Source organism: Haemorhous mexicanus, chromosome 3 (assembly GCF_027477595.1).
Source record: "Haemorhous mexicanus isolate bHaeMex1 chromosome 3, bHaeMex1.pri, whole genome shotgun sequence".
NCBI lineage: Eukaryota > Metazoa > Chordata > Aves > Passeriformes > Fringillidae > Haemorhous > Haemorhous mexicanus.
The window spans coordinates 21,987,488-22,011,092 of record NC_082343.1 but is presented as its reverse complement, the minus strand read 5'-3'; the positions used below and the strand labels follow the sequence as shown (position 1 = coordinate 22,011,092).

Below are 23,605 nucleotides of genomic sequence, written 5' to 3'. Positions count from 1 at the left end.
TTTATCTTTATAATACAGCAGACTATTTTAAAAAACATATTTTGCTATATTTGCATGTCACACAGAATATGTACCCATGCATGAGTCCTGTGAGGTGCACTGAACCAAACTGGGCACATATCTGTACATCTACGATGGTAACTGAGGATGAAAATACAACAGGATCCACAAGAGTTCACTGTTAAATAAAATTCAGTGACAAGAGACATATGATGAAAAAAGCCAGAGATTACTTTACAAATAGAAGTGTGGAAAAAAGAAGAGGTAGGAAAAGTGGCAACAAGCTGAAGAAGTTCTATCACAGCAACAAGCTGAAGAAGTTCCATCTCATTCACCCACAGAATAAGATCTACCTCTACAATAAATTTCTAAACAATTATTTCTTCCCTATTCCTTAAAAAAATTTAGATTTTGGCAATGGACAGGACATGTGTGAATAGAACACGAATCACAATATATCTTTAGTATATGTTCAAGATTTTAATCACTTTTCCTGGGTTTTTTTCCAACATGCATGTTTTAAAAGTTACAGATAGATTTATTATTGGACTAGACAGCTTGCATGACAATGAGGTCCATTGACTTTAAAAGCATAGCTGACAGTGTTCTCTTCTTAGCATCACTTTGTGGGTTTCTTTTATTTTTAATGGACTTCATAAATTAAAAGGGAGATCAATCCTTGTCTTATTATAGGGAAAAGTAGCTTAATTTTAGTTCCATTTCAGGTTCGGCTTATTTCCTGAATTTTTGAAACCTTTTAGAAACTTTAAGACAGTACCAAGACCATCAAACACACTCCAAACCTAGATGCTTTAACATTACTGAATGCAGAGGTAGCCTCCCAAAACTACTATTCATACAAGACATTTTATGTCTGTTGTTGATCTAGATGAGTAAGTCTTCAGCAGTACATCTCAAATTCCTCTCTGTTTTCTCAGCTTTCAAATGTCTGATGCACATCAATTATCATCTCAAAAAGGCTGGACTTCAGCATTTTTTTAATATAGACTAGTTACCATCTGAATATACTTTGTAAAATCTTATGGTTGTCTACCCAATTATCATTTCAAAAAGGCTGGACTTCAGCATTTTTTTAATATAGACTAGTTACCATCTGAATATACTTTGTAAAATCTTATGGTTGTCTACCCAGCTGATTGAAACATTTTCTCCTTTTTGTCTGTTCAGGCTACTTACTTTGTCACACAGGCGGCTCTTATTTTTGGTGCCTGTTGCGTTACAGTCGCAGGGTTTGCAAACATCAGTGGCTGAAAGATTTGCACCTGCTTGTCTGTAATGGAAATCCTTGCACAGCTCACAGTTCCTTCCTGCATGAAAGAAAGGTTATGCATTATGGCTTCCAATTCATTAAAATTAGCTGTATAATTCAAAATTAAAGACTATTCCTTTGAGAGAATTCTATAATTTTCAGGACGTCCATTTTAATGCACCTTTCATCTCTACCTGCCAATTTAGTGATCCAGAGCATATGAAACAATGAACCTGTTACAAACTATGTTTTACTCCATTAAACTTCCATCTGTTATATAATACCACACTTATATAAAAGCTGTGGCATGCAAATGCCTATACTTTTTTTTTTGAAAAATTGAACCTGAAAACTTTTCTTTTTTATCTTTACTAGATAAAGCCAAGAAAACTGAAATAGAATTTTTAAAGTATTCAAATGTATTACCTACATTGAATAAAGAGATTCATTCAATAAGCAAGAAACTGATATTAGAGAGAAATCTGACAACCTTTTTAGATATTGTCTGTTAAACTGGTCCAATAAGATTCTATTTTGAATTTAAGTGCTCTAGCACATGTAATGGGAATAGCCTTGAAACCATATATTTTAATTATTCATTTGAATGTGTTTTGCATGAAAGTTTTTATACAAGATTGGATTAAATTTTACAGTATTTTCCCATGGCTTAAGAGTTGACACCACTGTTGTTACTGCACGATCTGAGTAATCTAAAAATACATATACATGAGAATTTATTGGACTGTTAGACACAGAGCATTACTAATTCCAGCTGACACAAGACTTAGTCAAAAAGGAACTGTAAAATAAATAGTCCATTCTCTTTGACTTACCAGTTGTGTTGTGCTGACAGTCATCACAAACTCCACCACCACCTCGGTGGTGTTCCTGAGGAAAAGGATCCATTGCTAAGTGATAGTGGCAGCTTTCTGCATGGCCATAACACTGACATGGTTTGCAATTATAGGCATGAACTTGGTCACCTGGACGGAAAGGCTTGTCATTGTACAATGGCAAACAGCGATCACACTGAAATGAATCAGAAATAAAAGAAAATGCTGCTCTTTAGACATGAATATTTCTTCACCTCACAAGTTTACTAATATAATCTCTATGTTCATATTTTTGTCTATGTGTTTTCCCCAATTTATATGTTAATAATATTTTGTTTGGGGGGAAAAAAGTGAGAAAGCACAAAGGGAAATAACAAATCAAACATTTTAATTATTATTTTAACATTTTAAAGTTATTTTAAAAACCAAATAAAATGAGCAAAACCAAAGAAAGTGAGCAGAAGAACAACATTTTAAGAATTTTGATACTCAACACAGGCTAATGTCCTGAGATTCCAATTCACTTAAACCTTTAAAGATACAAAATGGTGCTTGCTATGTTTATGGCACAGAAGACATTCACCTAATCCATCCATTTGGATGCATTTTAAATAATGAGTGTTCTTGTAGTTTCTAACGTTGTAATAACTGTAGTTTGTACTACTACCATTTGACCTTGTGAGTGAAACAAAAGAAACAAAATATATTGCAATCATAATTTCTGTCTTTCAGAAGGAATTTAAATGCTTAAAAATAAGTTGCTTCTGTTACATATTTGGGCAACTATTTTCTTTTTTGGGTAACTTCCTTCTTAATTTTGAGAAGCATGCTCATCTTTCTTTATGGTTGTTATTCCAAGTAGTATTATAAGTATTTGTTCCTTTTTAGTATGTCTATATCACCTACACACTGAAAACTATGAAACTGCATTGAAGTATCTAAACTGTTTCACTCACAGCTGATACTGGGAAAGCATAATTTGTGTGTAAAACAATCTGAATTTAAAACCATAAGCTTAAGACAGTCCAACAATTGCAGACCAGTCACAAACTATAACAAAAGATACTTGGGAGAGAAAATGAAATCACATGAATTTATCTATTGAAATTTCATTTGAATACACTAAATAAAAAGTAAGCAGTAAGATAGCAATAATAACAGCACCTTTTTCTAATCTGGTAAAAACAAACCAAAACCACACAAAATCACCACAGTGAGAGAAAAAAGGAGTATTCAGGATGAAAATTAGCAGGGTTTCACTTGAGACCTTGAACTCAGGCCTTTGTTTATCAGAACAACTCGTGCCTAATTGTGACTATCTCACTTTAAGTGCACTAAGGGCAACACCTTGACCATAACTCTTCACAAGTTACACAGCCCTAACTTATTCAAGTCCTTCCCTCATTTACATCCACATCCCCTCTCTCTCTCCACATTGAGAAAAATCAGCATTACACAGCACCCAACAACACGAAACAAGAGGGTTCATTCAGGCATGATACAACTTGGGAAGCACAACAAAGGAACAAGCTAGCAGCCAAGCTATCCAGCTCATGCAGCTCCCTCCTTCCAGCATTTCTATTGGAAATATGTCCTCCTTGAAAGGAAAACAGTGCAGGAATAGCTATCAACCTGCCAGCCCTGAGTTTCCATTTGTGCATGGCCAGCCACACAGCAGCTGAAAGCATTCATCATCTCAATTCAGATTTAATCTTGGATCAGTTACTTATGCACACCTGTGCTTGCACCTATTGTTAAATGACACACAGGCATGAAGGAGTATGAGAAAAAGATGGCATCTGATTACATAGCAAGAAGCCTCTTTGAAACATCTCTTGTTGTGTGACTTTTAAAACTTTGACAAAACTTTTAAAAATCATAGAATTACTAGGTTTGGAAAGGACCTTTTGGAAAACACCTGATCTTTGGGAAAAGATCATCAAGTTCAACTACTAACCCAACACTGCCAGGTTCACCCTTAAACCATGTCCCTGAAAGCCACACCCACACACTTTTAAAGATTTCCAGGGACAGTGATTCCATCACTTTCCCTGGGTAGCCTGTTCCACTCCCTGGCAATCCTTTGAACTGAACAATTTTTTCCTAATATCCAATCTAAACCTTCTCTAGCCCAATATGAGATTCTTTCCTCTTGTTCTTCACTTGTTACCAGGGAGAAGACATTGAATTCCCCCATCTACCACCTCCTTGGCAAAAAAGCAGTCATTCAGACGCTGGCAATGAGTGCGAAACGTTTGTTTTTCTAGCAGTTGTCACACCTGCATGCAATAAAAATGGGCACTGTACCCCCACATCATCCTGCTGTTTGTCACACCTTTATTAGGTTAAGAATTGCATTTAACTTCCAGACCTCCAGGGCTGAGCCTTCACGTTTAGTACACTATGATGTACACGTTGCCATCTTCAGATCTTCATTCACCATCTAAACTCTGCATTTTTCCAAAGCATAGTAGTTGAGAATTGCAAACCAAGAGATTTGGGGTTTGGCTCTTGGCTACCATATGGAAAATGAATAAGTACATTCCAAAAAGCCCATGACAAGGCCTAGCAGAAGATTTAAAAAGGATGTTAATGCTTAACAAAACCAACATTCCTCTGTAACTAACCCACAGAAACATGCAGATGTCCTTATTCTCAGTTACATCTAGGCTGTTCAGAAAACATCTTAAATATATGGTTTTCCCTATGGCCAATAACAAACTTCTTATATAAAGTATCTGAACTTCTCACCATCTGTGAAAAGTTTCCTGAGAAAACATAACATGGAGCCAGGTGGCCAAAATACCAAGCCTAACGCGACCCAATTCATTAGTCTAAAACTGTGATTAAAAACTGATTTCCAACAATGCATTCAAGATGGTTTTTTTTTTACTATAATCATTATTAAAATTTTAAAAGCACACTACTATAAGCACTATTTTTTCTCTCTTAATATTTATACTGGAAGAACAAAACGATTATGCTAAAATTTACGGCAGAGAATCCTGTATATAACTAATGTCAAAAATGGAAAAATATATCACTTGAAGCATACTCATGGTATCACCAGTGACTTGAGCCTAAGCCTTTATACACCAAGTTAATTTTCAGGCCCAAGGAATTCTGTGGACATTACTTCTGAAGAAACAGTTAACAAATATCCAAAGAAATACTTCAGACAGCAACAGTAAAAATACTTTAAAACTTGCAATTAGTCATGATTAACTAGAACCTTTTATTCCAACACTTTTTAAATATCCTGCTGCTTGCCTCTCAGGGGCATTCTTTATACATATATGATTTTATGTGGATTTAATTCCTTTTTTATTTTTTGTAACCCATGTAGGAGTTTACAGCCCACTCTGAAAGCTCAGTTGCAATAAACAATGTACATACACACCTATAGTACTTACACACATGCTTCTGTAATGTATGTTATCAAAAGTACACAATTTAAAAATCTGATAAAGTGACACTGAGGCTAGAATGCCACCTTCTCAAGCATTTTGAAATGCTGACTTGTCTTTGCAAAGCTCTATTATGTATAGCACCCATGTTTATTTATGCTGCCCTCTAAGTGTTGACTGTAATGGGATAATTAACCATATACAATTCTTTCCTTCCTACGAGATCCTCTTCTGTATCTATCCACTATGCTTTCACTCCATTTCAATTCCTTGGAAAATAAATATGGCTTCTAGGGAATATCTATCCAGATAGCTTTGCCATGCTCTAAAGACAGACTTAATTTCCTCCTGGCTTTCACGAGCACCCTCACTACAGCATTTGAATATCTACCAAGACTACACATAAACTACATCTGTCTCTTGTCAACTCCCCAGTGATCAAAGAGCTTTAAAACTTAAAAGCCAGGTTTTACTAGGGGACGGGAAAAAAAAACAAAACACAACCAAAATTAGAACACTAAGTGACTCCAAGGGAGCAAAGAAGACAGAATAGAAATGAAAGGTGTGTCTTATGGAGTTCCACCCCAAAGCTCCACGTACAAAAAACTGCATTTTTTGCTGTCTTACTTGTTTCTGCAAGTGAAAACTCTGTTATTGAATGTACTGTAGTTAATATTTACAGCTCCTAATGTACTATTTATGATTAATTCCAACATTCAACATGATATAGACTGACCTTTAACTAAGGTTTACATAGATTCTTCTGTAACAATATGAAATACCTTACTTATTCAATTCTTGATTAAACAACATATGCCATATCCAGTTTTCACACCTCAGATGTTTAAAACCATTATGGAAAACTCTGAAGACCTGAAACCTTTACTGCTTCCAGTCAATCTCTCACTTTCATTCATATCTTCTCAAGCATTTATCAGAGTGGCTTTATTTATTTTAAATTTTCTATTATGATTTCTATAATTATTCCCATATATTCTGCCATTACCTTTCTTTATTAAGTTCTATACAGTTGATTCAAAAGAGGCTCAGAGGTTGCAATGTAACCGTGCCTGAGTGTCTTGTTCTTTCATCGGCTGTTTCCAGCTCATCATGTGACAGCTTGGGAAGTTTTTGAATGTGCTTTTCCTCTAGTCTAAAAGCTAATCTTTGCATACAAATGTTACCAAAATCTGGACTCCACTCTCAGCCCCTCAGTTTCCATTTGTAAAAGGAAGAGGTATCTCCCAAAGCTGGACCCAAGGCATTTAGAGAACAATTTATAAATTAAGAAGCTGAACACTTTTTTCAGAAAATGAGACAGGCTTTGTGAGGACTAATTTCCTCTTTTTTCATAATCTGGCCCCTCAACATCCACAAATCATTCTTAAGCAACCCCTTCTTTCTATAATCTCAGATTTCATAGGAACATATTTCATCATCATTCTTCACCAAAATGGAACTCAGGGGAAAAAAATGCATTTGGTATGTCAGATTTCATAACACAGTGATGCAAATACCAAAACTAAGATTTCTATTTGTAATAGTTATGCAGATTTTTCATTTCTGGTGTTGCTTTCCTGCCCAACAGCTAGCCAGATGTATATGCCAGATAAATTCAAGACAGTAATTTTAGCTGTTTTAAGTGTAAATCTGACAAGGACATACTCTGCCATATGTAAAAAGCTTTTCAAGGATCTCTGATTTCTAGTAAAAGACATTAAAAAAACCCACCCTAAAGCCAAAAATTTTCTTATAGCCTCTCAGTTGTGGTAACTTACTCTGCTAATACAGAACTTAAGTAAAAAAAAAACCTGGTTGCTGATAGTGCTATTTCTTCTCAAAAATATTTTCTTTTTCTCAGCCAAAAAAGTTATATTTGGAAATTTGCTTTACCAAATGCTTACTTAAACCCAAAACATATAAAAATAAAGAAATAATTTTATTTTTACAGTTCCTAATTCACTGTGGTGGGAGCAAAAGAGACAGGTGTAAATTTATCAGACAGAGTTTTATCATTGCCAGTGATAGTCAAAAATCAGGATGGACTTTTATTTTGCATTTAAGTGTTAGCCTTACCAAAAAAAAAAAAAAAAAAAAAAATTAAAATCTTTCAGCTGTTTGGATTTCATGTAAATCTTTGATAAAATTCAAAGTAGTTAGTGTTAGTATATTTCCAAATATTAATTCTATTTTATTACTACTGCTATTTTATTCCATATTTAATAGATACTGACATCGTTATTAAAGAATGAGAAAAATATTAAACAACATCCTTATTGTACTCTGAATTAATACAGTTAATTCAAGCACTTCAATTATAGTTACAATGCATGTATGCCAAATCAAAGATGTGACACTCAGTGGAACAACCCATTAACATTGACAGGAAATATCTGATAAGGCAGATACATCATTAAAATGTATTTGGTTTGTTTTCACAAGGTAGCATAAGTCTTGCAAGACTGCTTGGTGAACTTCCAGATCTTATTAAATATTTATAATTAATCCTTACAAAGTAACATTTCACAATGTGTGTTCTAATTAAAGGGACACTGTCAGCTTGAATTTTTTTTTCTAATTTGACCCATCCAAAAACTTGAAATTTCAGTTCAAGTCCCATTTAGACTGTATATCCTACACTTCTGCTTAAGAAGTGGGAAAACCTAGAACCCCTATGAAATTTTTCAAGAATCTTTCACACAATCATGAGCACGGTATCAAATGCTCTGAGGTCACCTCTCCTCGCTCTGTTCCTGCAAGCACAGACTGCTTGGGGTTTTTTTTGATGTGTGATTTGTCTCCCCTTTGCTACTGCTGTTGCTATTCCACATAACACCTTCTTAATTTTTAGAAAGACTACTTCCAAAAGGCACAAATGTAGCAAGGATGTACTAACAATGGAAATCTAACTCTGTGAGATTGAGAGATTCATTCCTTTGATGTAGCTCATTTTTTCTTAACCTCAACTTTTTTTCCAATTTTTTCTTTTGAGATAAATAATTAATCTAGGGAATCTTTTCTTTGAGCAAGTTTTTTTTACTCATACATCACGGTTCTGCTTTTGTTAAGCTGTACACAAACAGCTTCCAAGAAAAGCAAAGGCTGCATGAAATAAGTGAAAAGTTATACCATTGAGCTCTCCTCCACATATTTATCTAGAATACCACCTATTTATCTAGAATACTATGACTTACAGTAATGAAACCCATTTTGGTTCTTCCATGGCCAAGAATTATAAAACTGTTAGAATCAAAAATGAAAATTATAATTTTGCATTTGTGGTGCTTTGGATCGCATTATCGACCACTTGAATGCTTTGTTTCCTTTCAAATGAAACTAAATTAAAAGCTGAACTCCAGAACCTTGCTTTCCACCTATTGAATGGGTCGGGAGTCCACAGGAGCAGACTAAAACTACCATGGAGTAGTACCTTTATCCTACAGGACTCTTGCTAGTTGCTACAGCAGGCAGAGACAGCCTTTATCAGATGCTCACAGTCTAATCTCAGGTTTGCATCTAATGTTTGAAAGTGGCGTAATCTCTAATAAGAAATCCCTGAACACAACACTCCTGATGGTCTGTGGTGGAATGGCTTTTGATGAGGGTGGAGAGTGGAATACATCTTTTTCCTTAATTGATACAAATCTGCCACAGATTTGAAAGACAGGCCTACACTAACACACATACACACTCCTTCCCAGGACTGAAATCCCAGTGCTGAGGCTGTTCATAGGTGGCATAGACAGACAAGGGTGAGACTCACATGATTTCCTTCTGTATAGCTTTCCTTGACACACAGGCACCTGTATGGTTTCATAGCTGTGTCACAATCATCAGCATGGCCATGGCAATTACACCTGAAAGAACAATAGGTGGTGTCAAAAGTTAGAACATGAAAACACATCTGTGCAAAACCATATTACACAGTCACAAAGTCAACTTTGTGTATTACATAGTCTGGTTCTTTATTAAGAACAAATAAATGTGACCAAAGAGAATGTTCTTAGGTCCAGTAAACTACAAAAGATTACTTCACTCAATATAGTTTAGCATCAACAATTGCTTTTCAAAAAAGTAAAAACCAGCATGTAGTAGAGTTACTCTTGCCTTATATGATATGTAATGAAAAGTGTATTTCAGTATGTAACATTAATATGTAAGTTTTTATTAAATAAATTACAATTATTCATAAATATTAAAACTTCCAGGGCAGCTCTAGTTTTTCAAGCAATCTTAACCACATCAGGAATAATTTTGAATTTTACCCCATTTTATCTCCATTAAAATTTCCATTTCTTACTAAAATAAAATCTGTATAGGGTCTTAATTAATACTCAATTACCTTACCACTCTACCTGAAAGGCTGCTCTTCTGGAGGCATGATACAGCTTTACAAACTACAGCTGAAATGATTTTACTGTTACATCATCACCAAGGTAAAGCTGTTTTAGTAAATGAATTATCATAATACATCTAAATCAATAATTAAAATATATTAATAAGATGGGAAATTTTCTAAGTAAGCAAGACTTCTAACAGGGTGCTTTCTCTCAAAATGAGAGCTACCAATATAATTTCAGGAATAATGATACTTACAAATCTGCACCATATGCTTCTTGGAAACTATTTCATTGCCAAATTTGCATATTATTTCCAGGGCATAATTAGTCCCTTCACAAGACAGCAAACTTATCATATCCAATAAAGTTGTCAGTCACAGATAATACAACAGTTTTACTGACAGCTACCCAATTTTGAAAGGAAACTCCAACTAAAACAAAGAAAGAGTTCTGCATTGACTGTTAAAATTGCCACGTCTGGGAATCTATAGCTTGGAAGAGTTACTGAAATAAAGCACAAGCCATTGTCTCAGTCATAAGCCTTTGCTTAGAGGCATTGGTAATTCCATGGAAAGGATTGCTTTTGACAGATTTGTGTAATAAGTATAATTAATTGTAAAATAAAATGTGAGCAAACAGTTTTACAAAACAGTACACCAGTCATTTCCAACTTGATACACTGCTTCAGACCACATTCCTTTCTCAATCATACATGTAAAAGCAAAACAAGTTGATCAAATTTTTGTCAGGTCCTTATATGCCATGCAGAGCTGTACCAGTCAGAGACAGTGCTGGATGTGGGAAGAGTCACGTAACACTTACCTTCCACTGACTGTAACTTCATTAACTCCATAGTACCTATGCCTGAAATTTACCCAAGGTTCACTAGTGTGATACTGGCCACGGAGATGAATCCTCACTTGTGTAGCTTTTACAAATTCTTGAAGAGATGGAGTATTATAAAAATCATTGTAACCAGGTCGGAGATTTGGTTCCGGGGTAAGAACACTAAAAGTTAGATTACCATGAGAATATGGTGTGAAGCTGTTTAAATAGAGAGGAAAACAAATTAAACTCAAAATATGTAATATTTTACAAATTCTAGCCCCTAACATACTGTTTCTCAGAGAGGATCTCAACTGTAAATGGTGTTTTCATGCTTTCGGAGTAAAAATTCTTATGTCAGTGGATTCCCAGTCACCAGAATTCAAGACAGGGAAAATAAATGTCCTCTATATGTCTGTTTCATTCTAAACTACCATGCTCTTCGCCAGATCCAAAATTTCCAATTAAAAGTAAAGCCTTTACCAGGCAACTTCAAAACATGATTAAACTGTGATTGATACAGTGCCACCTGCACACATTTTCAAGAGGTTTAACACACTGTCCTCGAGAAACACAAACTAGGCTTGAATCACATAAGAAAAACATTCAGACAACTAACACAATAATTAATAGACTTACATTGCTAGTAATACACCTGCTAAACACATTAAAAAAACATACAGAAACAATTGTTATACTTTGAATTGCAGAGTCACAGCACCATATCATCTGCTTCTCTGAGAGAGCAGAGTTAGAAACACCTGCTATCTCCCAGCAAATGAAGGGCAAGACAATGTAATGGAAAGCAGTAAGATTGAGAATAAAACTGGATATTTAAACCCAGGAAAGGGGAGGACAATCCTGAGAATTCAAGTAACACTAAGTAAACAAGTAGATACAAAGTACACTTTGCACACCTCATGTCACGTTGTCAGAGTTTAGCCTCTGGAAGAGAAAATAATGTCTGCTTACTTGCACACCTACATGGGATCATTAAAAATAGGTATCCCACATTATCACCTGGCACCTGACATGCAACACTCAAAAAATGTCACTTGAAAATATGTCAGTTTTTGAAAGATGAGATTTCTAGTTGGGCTAGGTCTGCTGAGTCAAGCTCTTCTGTGTTCGTGAATAATCTTTGAATTTCCCGTGCTCCTAATCCAGGTCAGTGCTTCACAAAAATCTCGGTGAAATATATCTGTTTCTCTGGGTGATTATGCCTTCTCTTTCCCTCTGCAGAAAACTATACAAAGTATATTTCTTCTATGTCATATAGAACTGTAATGAAAATGTTTAGACAGGTCCAAATGGCAGATAAACAACACCATGTTGGTATGGAAGCATCAGAAGGAACAGCAGAAAGACTGTAAGGCTGATGGCAACTAGATAAGCAGGTCATCAAGATTTTAGGGCATCTACATGCACTTTCTCAGAAAAACAAAGGAGATTCTAAAATAAGGGGCTGCCAATATTCAGACTAAGCAAAGACTGAAGCCTCTGATAGGGGGATAAAGGACAGTGAACAACTCCTAACTTACATAGGTGGTACAAGATGGAGAAACAAAAACCTTATCACTTTCATTTCCTAAAGGACACAAAAGAGAGTCCATTCAGTACTAGCATGTGATCACCATCAAGTTACCGTAGGGATTTCAAAACCAAGGTCATTTGTCTTCCATGTAAATCCAGGAAATCCTGGATAGGCCACTAGGACACAAGGACACTGGTGTCTAAAACCTGGACAGACAATCTGGACATGTCTTGGCAGGTACATGTTTGTGGGTATGAAAGAAAGAGAGAGAAACAAGTTTTGTTTTACAATAAAATTCTCCAGGGACTCTCTTACACTGCTGACATAAATTTGGAGCTTTTTTTCAACAGCAGCTCCTCTTTGAGCACACAGAATATTCACCAATATATGTCTTATAACTTAAAGCTTTCTGTACATCAGCTGTACCCAAAAATTATTCATTTGTTTCATTTCCTATCATCCTCTACATTTTAATTGAAGGGGAGAAACTGTGCTGCTTAGAAAAAACATTTATGGAAACAGTCCATATTTAACTCATCGTCTCTTTTAAAATTATACAAATACATATTCTGGGGCTGAAAAAGGTACTACACCTCACTTATTTATCCAAAAAACATTTGTCTTATTTAAGATGTTTCCCTTCTCCTCTACCCTCTGCTTCAAAGATCATCAATAAAGCTCAGATTCCTTTTCAGAAGAGTGGTGTAACTCAAATGACCTTATGCTCCTCTCTTCAGAATACTGAACTCCTGGAGAATAGACAAAGATGCTGACAGCTGAAAAGTCTTAGAAAGGTAGAAAAAGTGGGAAAAAAAAAAGGCAAAGTACCTATAGCACCTGGAAAAGTATTTTCTCACTGACTTCCAGCCAAGTACTAAACAAGTTTAATACTGACTGGCATCTGAACTCAGGCAAGAGATAATGCAGTTGAACGTATGCAGTGGCAAAAGTTCAGTTATATATATGTGTGTGTGTACGTACATGGATATGTGTGTGCAGTATGGTAACATATTAACTATTATATACATTATACACTATATTTATTACATGCATATTTTATATATTATATAGCTTTCAATTTCACATGTTAATTGACAGTAAAAGGGCTTGCAATGTATTTCTAAACTGTAATAATCCTTCTTGCCCCTCTTCCCACAGTTTTATATCACTTCTTTCTTAGAAAGATGAGAAAGCCTCAAGATACTCTTTTCAACTCCTTTCTAACTTGTGTTGCATAACACTAGCAGGGCTGAATGACTGGCTTTTGTACTTCAGTCTGGCCTCTTTCCTAAGCTTCAAAACAAGTTGCCCTCCCAGAGATCAGAAGGTAGACTTTGACATTCACTAGACTGTTTAGAACAACGTTACATTAGTACCTTCCTCCACTTATCCTCTCAGTGTTCTGCAATTGTACTGACAATAGCCATCAAAACACTAACACGTAACATTTTGAAACTCTGCCTCAGAAATAATGGAGGAATCAATTGAGTCAGACTCATAAATTATTAAAATCTGATAAAAATTACAGAAGACTTTTTGGCAATTTTGAGTTGAAAGGTCATGTTTAGGATCTTTGATACATTCAGCAGTCCATAACAAATGAGTGTACCAAATTAAAAGATTCTATCTCATTGGGATATAGCAGTGAATCGTGTCAGGGTGTTATCTGTTCAAACCATCTGTATTATGCAAATAATATCCACTCATACCTATGCATCTGGAGACAGTTGACAGAATCTGGTTTTTCCAGAGATCCATTGTTCTCCATTTCAAATATACTGCAATTTCTAGCAAAATATTGCCAGTCTTCCCATTCTAGATCATCTCTTTTTTTCCTCTCAATTTTTATTGCTTCAGGGTGTGGACTAAAGAACTGCAGTATAATATAGAATACCTACAAGAAGATAACAAATTTATGAACTGATATTAATGGCTAAGTTGTAAAACAATGAGATTTTAAACCTTTTTTTTTAATGTAACTAAACACTCACTCTGTCTATGAATGTAGTATATACTATACTACACTCATAGACAGAAGTAGCCATACTTCATATTCCTAACTAAAGCCAGAGAGAATCTTTTTTGTTGAACAAGCTCTTTGGTACTAAACTACTGCATCAGAACTTCACTTTTTCTCAAAGACTGTTTGAAAAAGCACTGCAAATTCAGGTCCACGATTTGTTACAACCATGTTATTTTGGTAAAAATGAAAGATGTAACTTTGTGTTGCCAAACATTTGATGAGTTGTTTGTCTGACAGAAGTTTTTCTTTTAATTTCTCCATATTTTTAGCTCAGAATCTCATCAAATACCTGTGTTGTTTCAAATAGCACTCCCCTCAGCATACTGCTTAAGCAGAAGTGTGTGTATCAAATAAGCAAAAGTCAAGAATCTCACATTCATTTGAAATCACTTTTAACTAAACGACTAGTGTTTACATATGTAGCCAAAGCCTGTCATCATATTCTTTCCCTACTCACCATTAACTGAAAAAGAATAGCCCAGAAAGAATATACAGAAATTTGGTGAATTCCCTATTGTGAATGCAGCCCCACTTCTGATATGTCTCTCTTTCTAAGACATCCTGACATTCTTCAAGAGCCTATTGGAGGGTTAGGACCAATATAGCCTCTTCAATAACTACACCTGCCCATTTTCTGCTTTCATATTCTTTGGAGGCTAATCTATCACCTCCAGAACATCTACAAACAGAAACACCCTCTAATATGTCAATGCGCATTTGATACATTAAATTTCATTTGTCTGCAGTTTTCCACCAGCAGGTACAAAACAAGCACATTTGGTTTTATTAGAAATTAAAATAAAAGTTGAAATTTACAAAAGAGCAGTTAAGAGGCAACAATCAGTTTCTAAATATTGGTGCCTTCACACAGGACCTACTCTTGTATATCTACTCTAGATTATTGCTGGTTAAAACAGGCACATCAAAAGAGAATGCCGAGAACCATAATGCATTTTGTTGCCTTTTGCACTTGTTATATGCCAATAAAGGAAACTTTCTTCCTGGTCCTCTAAGGATAGCATTTTAAAGCATAAGGTTTGAATATCCTCAAAACTGCAATGCAATACCTATAAAAATCTTTTCTTAGTTTGTTTTAATAAATGGCAAATGGCATCTTCCCATTACCTGATACTGTCCATTTTGTAAATCTATTGTGATTGAAACACCACGATCCAGACCTGCAGTATTAGCAAACACAGATGAAATCCAAGTGGTCCCAATGTCATTATCATTGATGTAGTGGAGAGGATGGGCTTCTGCATCCAGCCTCAGCACCCTGTCATTAGTAGTATCATCTGCACCATTAGGGATGCAGTACCTCTGTATCAAAGGGTGTACTCGGGGATGACTTCCAGGACAGCGGCACTCAGACTGGGTATGAAGATGAGGGAATTCTCCAGAGAATACTTCCAAAATGTCTCTGTCACAGCATAGAGAATAGTAATTAGATATATGAGAACAAGAACAAATGTCACTTTGTGCATCTAGGCTCATAGATTAAACAAAATTCAAGTTAGATTATAGTAGAAGCCCTAAACTCCAGATGTAAACTCATAAGAATGGGGCACTCAGCTAGGAGTGAAGCCTCCCCTCAAGGTCTCTACATTATCAATGGTAGCAGCAGGCATCTTCAGAAAATATCTGTGAAGAATCACTCTGGAACTCCTCTCATTGCTCCACACATATGGAGTCCTTCAGACACCAAGGGAAAGGAGTTCTTTGGTGAGAGCCCTAAAGCTAAATAGATGAATCCCACCATAGATGCGAGGAGAAAAACTCTTAACATTTTATTGCAGCATCATGTCTGACTTCAATCAGCAGTCTGGATCCTGGTCTTAAACACACCATAGTGCCAATATATTGCCTGTAACCACAGTGAAGTTCAGTGTTTGCACTCTAACCCTCCCAAAAGACCAGCTTGAAAAATAATATATTATACCTTAGGAAATCTGGATAGAAATATTTTCACTTTTAACTAATTTTTATCAAGATGTCCCCTTTTTTAACTGCAATCAACCTAGTCATGCCAAATCATTGAGATACTTCAATACCCTCTGACATCAGCAACTGCAATACATAAGAAGGTAGGTACACAGGCAAGCAAGCAGATATATGGATGACACGGACAGTTTTTTATCTGTTCATCACTGACTTAAAGGAAGGATTTTGTGAGACTAGAAGAGACTGATTTTTTATATTTAAACCTCGTAACTTTTCCCATTTTCCTACTTTATCAGTAAGAGCATAATTTTGTGTACTTATTAAGCAAATAAATACTTTCTAGCTGCCACTACAGCTTCCAAAGAACCCAGAGTAACAGGACTTTTTACATATCCATAGCCTAAATTAATTTGTATGCAGGCAGGACTTTCCTTCCCAGTTTATCCCAGAAAAACATTTTGGACCATGTTATTTGTGGATATAAAATCAAATCTAGAAAGACATCAGTAGGTCAAAACAGACTGTAAAATACCTTAATTTTCAATTGTTAAGCTTTATTCATTTTACTGACCTAAATTGTAGTTCAAAAGATTTGACAAGCATTGCTCTGAGAAATACAACCAATGTGATTTTCATAAAACTTGGAATTCAGATTCACATTCATGCTTCCAATTCACAGGAGCTCAGTTTATCATAATGTCCTGCAGACAGCTGAGCTCTGAGGAAACTGCTCTACATCTTATTGAAAGACTATCATTAAGTAGCCTGAAGGTCTGCAGTCCCGAGTGTCATTGTGTGCAGCCTCCCCGGAAGCACCATGCAGACAAATAGGAGCTGACTACTTCTGGCCAGCCTGAAATGACTGGATTAATCCAGCATGAGCTGGATAACAGAGGTAACATCTCTTTGTAATGTGCTAGGAAGGGAGGCTGGAGGGCAACAGAAATTGCAGTGGCAACAGTAATTTGGCCTCAGGAACACAGGAAGTCAAAGCAATTGCCCAGGGCTCTGTGGGCTGAGGTAGCTAAGTCATTGGTGGCTTATGGTGACAACTTGATCTGAAGAGCAAGGGACAGTGGCACCTCAGGGCAGGGGTGTGTGCTTGGGGCGGGGAAGCACCAAGACTACCTGACAGGGCTACCATGGGCAAGTGAAACCATAGGAAAGCAACAGCTAAGCACGGGGAGACAATCTTCCAGCCACAAAGCCAGCATGCCAATCACTTGGAATGCCTGTCCTCCTTATCACACTGGTATCTGAGTGGTCCAGTTTTGACCCCGTGGCTCTCTTCCTTGCCCTACAGTTTACACGCAGCTTGGAGGAACCTTAGCAAGTCTTATCCACCAGGAGTAAGCTTATCAGCACACACTATTATGACAGAATTATGATGAGTAGGTAACACCTAGACAGTTTATAAGCATTGAAATCTAGCAACTGGATCTACTCTCTGCAGAATACATACTAAGTCAGGTTGTAGCAAGGACAACAATCACAAGGAGAGCATATATTTATTACAATGCTTTGTTTCACTACATATATACTGCATACACCACTACATACATCAAGCCTATTTAAGCAACAGTTCAAAAGCAAAACACATTCAGTTGTTGAATTTATTTTAACTCAAGATTTTTTAGATTAAAGGTAATCTTTGAAATGAGGCTCAGGGAACTACATCGTCACAAGCAATTATCTAAAGGAAACATCTGAAAAGCACTACACTTCGGGAAATAAGCATATTGTTATCTACACTTCTTTCTCACCACACTCTTATTTTGCTACAAAAATAAAAGTTCTTTACCTGTTTGTAAGTGCCACTGAATAAAATCGAAAATCTTGCATTCTTCCAACAAATTGCTCTAAACCTAAGGAAATATACTATAAATAATCTATTGAGCAGAAGGCAGCTTTGCACTGCATGAGAACACCTTTAATTCAGCACTCAGAAATTTCTCTTGCACAATTACCCCTCCTGAATGAAACCATCTTGGGCCTGGACAAAACTATAGAGGGCAGTGACTTAATTTTTTTGATAAAAAAGAATGATTTATAATAACTTTATAGGAACATTTTGTACCTATCTCTTTTCTGATTAGAGAGGTGGCACAGGGATCGGCTCATTAGACAGAAGTAATGAGCCAGTCCATGTGCCACCTCTAATTAGAGAAGAGATACAGTAGGTACAACTGTACCTATCAATTTATACAATAAAGATAAAAAGCATTTTAAAATATTCCTTTCTTTTACATGATTATTAGCTATCCAGCATTCAGAATCAAAAACACAACAAAAAACATTTCCAAATACAAGCTTTAAGAAATGGTGCACAGAGTACTTTCTTGCCCAAAGCCACAATAAAACTGTTTATGTGACATATTTTTAGAAATTAACTTCAAATTGTGCATGTTCCTGAAGAGCAGTAGTCAGTGTTCTTACACCTGCAGAGCCAAGAATTAGTGAAAAGTAACCAAACATCCCTCACTGCTCTTCAATGATCATGTCATGACATAGAACATATAAAACTCTAGATGTAGATGAACAGTAGAACTTTCAGGCATTACTAGAGGCCGAAAGATTCTCATTCTGCCATGGTTTACATGAGTATTGATAAAACTGAAGAACACAGCCAGAAACCTTCAGCTCTGTTCCTGACTCGGCAGAGAGAGGAGTATAGTCTAGTGGCCATGCACAACTCCATTCTGAAACAGAATATATATTCCCTATACTCACTCAGAAAAACTACAGGCAGAAATTAGTGGAATAAATCACTTTACATACATGTTTTAGAAAATTCAGGAAAACCTATCTATCATATAAATTATGATCATCTACCAAACATCAATCTATTAATATACATAGACATTTTCTAGACGATCATAATTTATTCTATCTTCAAGCCAATCTTTTTGAGAAAGATAATTGAAAAATAGGAATTTTCTTCTGCAGTAAAGTATTACTTCTCACCATATAGATAACTTAAATTACACACACATTTCTTTTAACCACATCATGCATATTTTATTTTGACTATTTCAGTACATTCCATTAAAGTACTACAAGATTTACCTGTGAAGCTTTGTCCAATTTGCAGAGTACCATCAGCATCAGTATCTGCAATTGTTCCCATAAGAGTCCTTGAATCAAAAGCTGTGTTATCATCTTCCCAACCATCCAAGAAGAAACTAATTCGGCTGTGATGCACCTATAGAATCAATGTAAAGGGGCAAACACATGCTTTATCATGCTTTTTTTAATTTCCCTATGTTTTTTGTCTATCACTGATTAACTGATAAAATTACCTCAGGCTATTTGTTGTGTGTCTTTATTTTTGGTGCCTACTGAAAGCAGTTACCTCTTTTTCATTAACATATCACCACTCAGATGCAGAGAGCATAAAATTCTACAGGGGTTAAATCAAAGAAGGAACTACAGCACAGGGATCTGGTGGAGATGGAGGGGAAGAGAGGAAAAGAAGGGTGGGTGTGTTTCACAAGGTACAAGGCTGGTTACAGCTCCATCACCACTTCAGGCCATGGGCACATGTTACAGCTGTCACAGCTCTTCTCATACATCACTTCAAACAGGCCTCAAGGGGCTGCACACCATGCTCAGGATAATCAAACACAGGCCTCCAACAGCCCCCAAAACGCCTCCCTAACCCAAGCCTGCTTCTTCTACAAGGGCTGAAGGGAACTGTATAGGAACTGCCTATATCTGCTTTACACCCATTGGGTAATTCCCTTTCATCCAGGGAATCCTTGGCCAGGAATATGCACTCAGCCAGCACCCCAGGGTACTGTTTTCTGCAAGTGCTCCCTTCCCTGCCAATTCATTTTAAATCTGACCTAACGTTCATAGAAATACTTTCTGGCATTCTCCCAGCTCCACAAAGTCACAAGATACTGACAAAGTTGGGGGCTTTTTTGCATTAGAAATCCTTAGATATAAGTTACCCAAAATTAGAAAAAGTTTAATAATATGGGAGTGCCTTTCCGCCTTACATTATATGAAATTTGGTACTCTCATTTAAAAAATCCAGGCCCACACAAAATGAAAACCAGAAGTATTATGGCTATAGTCAGGTTCCCATTAATTAAATTAATTATAGAAACTAAGTTGGACCTACCGGAATTTTTTATTTCAGAAAGCTTATTTGCAAAAAAAATTAAATTACTTGGGGGTTTTAGCAATACTTAGCTTGCATAAAGCTTTTTTTCACATGATAACTTGGTAGCTTTAAACTTTTGAAACACCATTTTGCTGCTGCCAATTAACAGAGCATTATTTTAATTTTGCAGGTACGGATGCCTAGTGAATCATGTCTTTTAAGACAAATAAAACTAGAGTGCTTTAGCCCATCTTGACAGTCATGCCAATCAAAAGAAAATAAACCTGGAATTATTGCTTCCTTAAGAACAATACCTATGTGAGGACACAGAAGGTTTACAAGCCAGAATAATTTGTTGCAAAAAAAAAAGGAATGACAGAACTTATTTACCGGTTAACAAAATACCAGCTTGAAAACCACAATATAAACACACACAATACTACTCTGACAATAAAATCTTTCAAATTTCAGACCAAGATAAATGGACACAATTATCTATAAATCTGAGCTCAGATGATCAGCATCGGTGCCTTGAGCAACATGAGCCTATCAGCATTTTAAGAAAGAAAACATGAAATAAGATGGAGGGGTTTATTTGGCCTTTTTTCTTTTGGCTTCACACAAGATTGTACAAATGAATTTTTCCTCCTTAAACTGTACTTTCAAACATGAACATGTATGCTGAGCTTTATTGCCATTTCCAGATTCAGTCAATATTTCCCAAATTTAGACAGGAATATTTATTGCCCTTCCACTGATGGAAATTTGAAGGCTATTATCATAATTACTAAGCCTCGAGATTTGTTCAAAAAGTTATTGCATATGAGTTTCACCGCTCAAAATACATCTCTCCATTTTAAATTATCTTTTGTGTTGACACATCAATGACCTAAATAAAACAATTTCTTTATTTAATTTTAATACAAAGCCCTCTAAACATCTGATGCCCTATTTGCAAGAGCCTAAGTATACGTATATATTGTGGTTACATTGCATTTTTTTCTGCATCACATTTTTTACAGCCTGTTACTGTCATTTGGTGTTTGACTGTTATCATCATAAAAGATACAGGCTTTTCTACTTTGTTATTTGTAGCATTATCTCATGTTTTACAACATCTTTGCACAACATGCCTGCACATGAAATATAACTAGTGAAAAGTTCTCAGTGGTATTAATGCATAAAAAAGAATGTGGTTCCATCTCTACTGTCTTTACCCAGCCAAAAGCTGATGAACAGCCAATTTTCCTTTATCACATTAGCACAGCCATGAGGGAAACACATTTGTTCTAGTCAGCTACACTAAAGATACTATTACCAATCTAACATATACATGTTTTATATCAGCAGTATTCTCAGAGTATGAGGGAGCCAACAATATATTAACACTAGCATGACAGTTTATTTAAGAAAAGAAAATTGTCTCTGTAGAGGGACAGAAGTTAGAAATGTATGGCTAAAGCTCAGTGTCACTGGTCTAATAAAGGTAATAATTCTTAAGCTTTCTTTATAGCAGGTAACACTCCTGTGGCAGCTCTGTCATATCATTCAAATAAAAATGTTGCCTTTTACAAGTTTAAGAGTACCTTTATTTTTAGTCAGATATGAAGCATGTTTCCGCTTTCCTGTTTCCACTGTAAAACATTTCTAAGGGGAATTCAAAAATGGGCATGCTCACCCCCATCAGCTTCTTGAAAACTTACTGTCTCAGGCACAGCTTTATAGGACCTAATTCTGCCTCCTCCTGTGGCAAGCAGTGTTCACCTCCATGCACCCCCTACTAAATTTAGGGGGTCCATTCATGACTTAAGAGTGACAGAATTGGGCCCCAAGTGACCAGGTATTTTTACTTGTTGAAAATAGGCGACTAATGGCAATTTTAAATCTCCCTCCCCCCTCCCCCACCACCAATCTCATTGTATTAAATAGGATTTAGAATAGTTGGGTTTAATATAGCACATCCCCAAGGTAGCCCTAAGCACTTTACAATGCTGAATTGGATATCAGTAGTGCAGTGACTGTGTAAGGCAAAGGCAGCAGTCATTATGCATTTGGCAGTAGCTCAATGTAATGATCCCCCTGCTGGTTATTAAAGGGGGTATGAATATCTGACATGGGAGGAAAATGTAGGAGGGAAACCATGTGTGGTATAAAAAATCCCAGCGGCTCTCCACTGTGGGAGGAGAGGAGGTCTCAAAGTTTGGTGTCAGTTTGGACTAAGCTAAATAAGAAAAGGCTGGCACCGAATGGGCTGTTTGATGTAGTTATTTAAAGTCTCCTGACCGTTAGCATTAAATTCCATACAATAGCACAGAACTAAAAGAACACTTTCTCTCCTGACTAGGACAACAGGATTATTCCCCAGTTGTCCTTATTAACAACATTCAATAAGAATTTGCCCAAGAGAGTAACAAGAGATGGGTAGGAAAGGTTGGCTTTGTGATTGTGCAGAGCACAGGACCAGAAGCCTGGGACATCAGCACTCTAATCCCAGCTCTGCAACCACCTCACACTCCTGTGCTTCCCCATCTGTCAGATACAGCAAATCACCTCTCAAGGAGGTGGCAAGGATTAGTTACTAAGATCCATTTGCTCTGAAACTACATCAGCATCTGCCAACATAGAACCTAATATCAACTCCAAACAACGGAAAATCCATTTGATGGTGAACTGAGGTTGTGAAAGATATCAATACTTTTTCCTCTAATAGCACTCTTGATATGACCTGGAAGAGTTTCAAAGATGAGAGGTACAGGGCCAAAGAGCTGAGAGGCAAATTCCTTCAGTACATCCCAAATTAAGCTTATAGTTCTCCAGCACAAACAAATTGTGCGCCAGAGACAGCAATACAAAATAAAAGCACTTCCTAGCAAGGAAAGCTTCTCTGCCGTATGGGTCACAGTACTGCAGAATCACAAAATCACAGATTGGGTAAGGTTGGAAGGGACCACAGTGGATTATGTGGTACAACCTCCCTGTTCAAGAAAGGGTCATTCCAGATAACACATGGCACAGGACTGCGCCCATGTTATTGCTAATGAGACAGGAAATTTATTATAATTTTATTTTCTTACCTAAAGATCTGTGCTCCTCTGATCATACCCACAAAAACACAACAATGAAATTTAACATGAATTTTGCCACTTGGTTTGGGTCAGGCAGAACTGTCATGCAAACAAAAGCCAGTATCTTCAAGTATTAAGTGCTAACAGAACTGCTAAATTCCACTACATTGCAGTAATCTGTATTGGCAAAAAACAAACATCACAGCCAAATACTTCACTTCAGAGCAGTTGCACTGGTTAAGAGACTATGGCAAAAAAC

General features: G+C 36.3%; 1 protein-coding gene across 1 annotated transcript in view; it reads right to left on the bottom strand.

Moving 5' to 3' along the window:
- Window positions 1-23,605, bottom strand: part of USH2A (usherin) — a 373,434-nt gene that overhangs the window by 323,594 nt on the left and 26,235 nt on the right. Inside the window, exons 3-10 of the mRNA XM_059841048.1 lie at window positions 19,240-19,375; window positions 17,975-18,038; window positions 15,358-15,652; window positions 13,919-14,103; window positions 10,673-10,894; window positions 9,274-9,367; window positions 2,104-2,299; window positions 1,198-1,328 (exon numbers count right to left, since the gene is read on the bottom strand). Of these exons, the coding sequence (XP_059697031.1) occupies window positions 1,198-1,328; window positions 2,104-2,299; window positions 9,274-9,367; window positions 10,673-10,894; window positions 13,919-14,103; window positions 15,358-15,652; window positions 17,975-18,038; window positions 19,240-19,375 (1,323 nt within the window). The remainder of the gene's footprint in view (window positions 1-1,197; window positions 1,329-2,103; window positions 2,300-9,273; window positions 9,368-10,672; window positions 10,895-13,918; window positions 14,104-15,357; window positions 15,653-17,974; window positions 18,039-19,239; window positions 19,376-23,605) is intronic.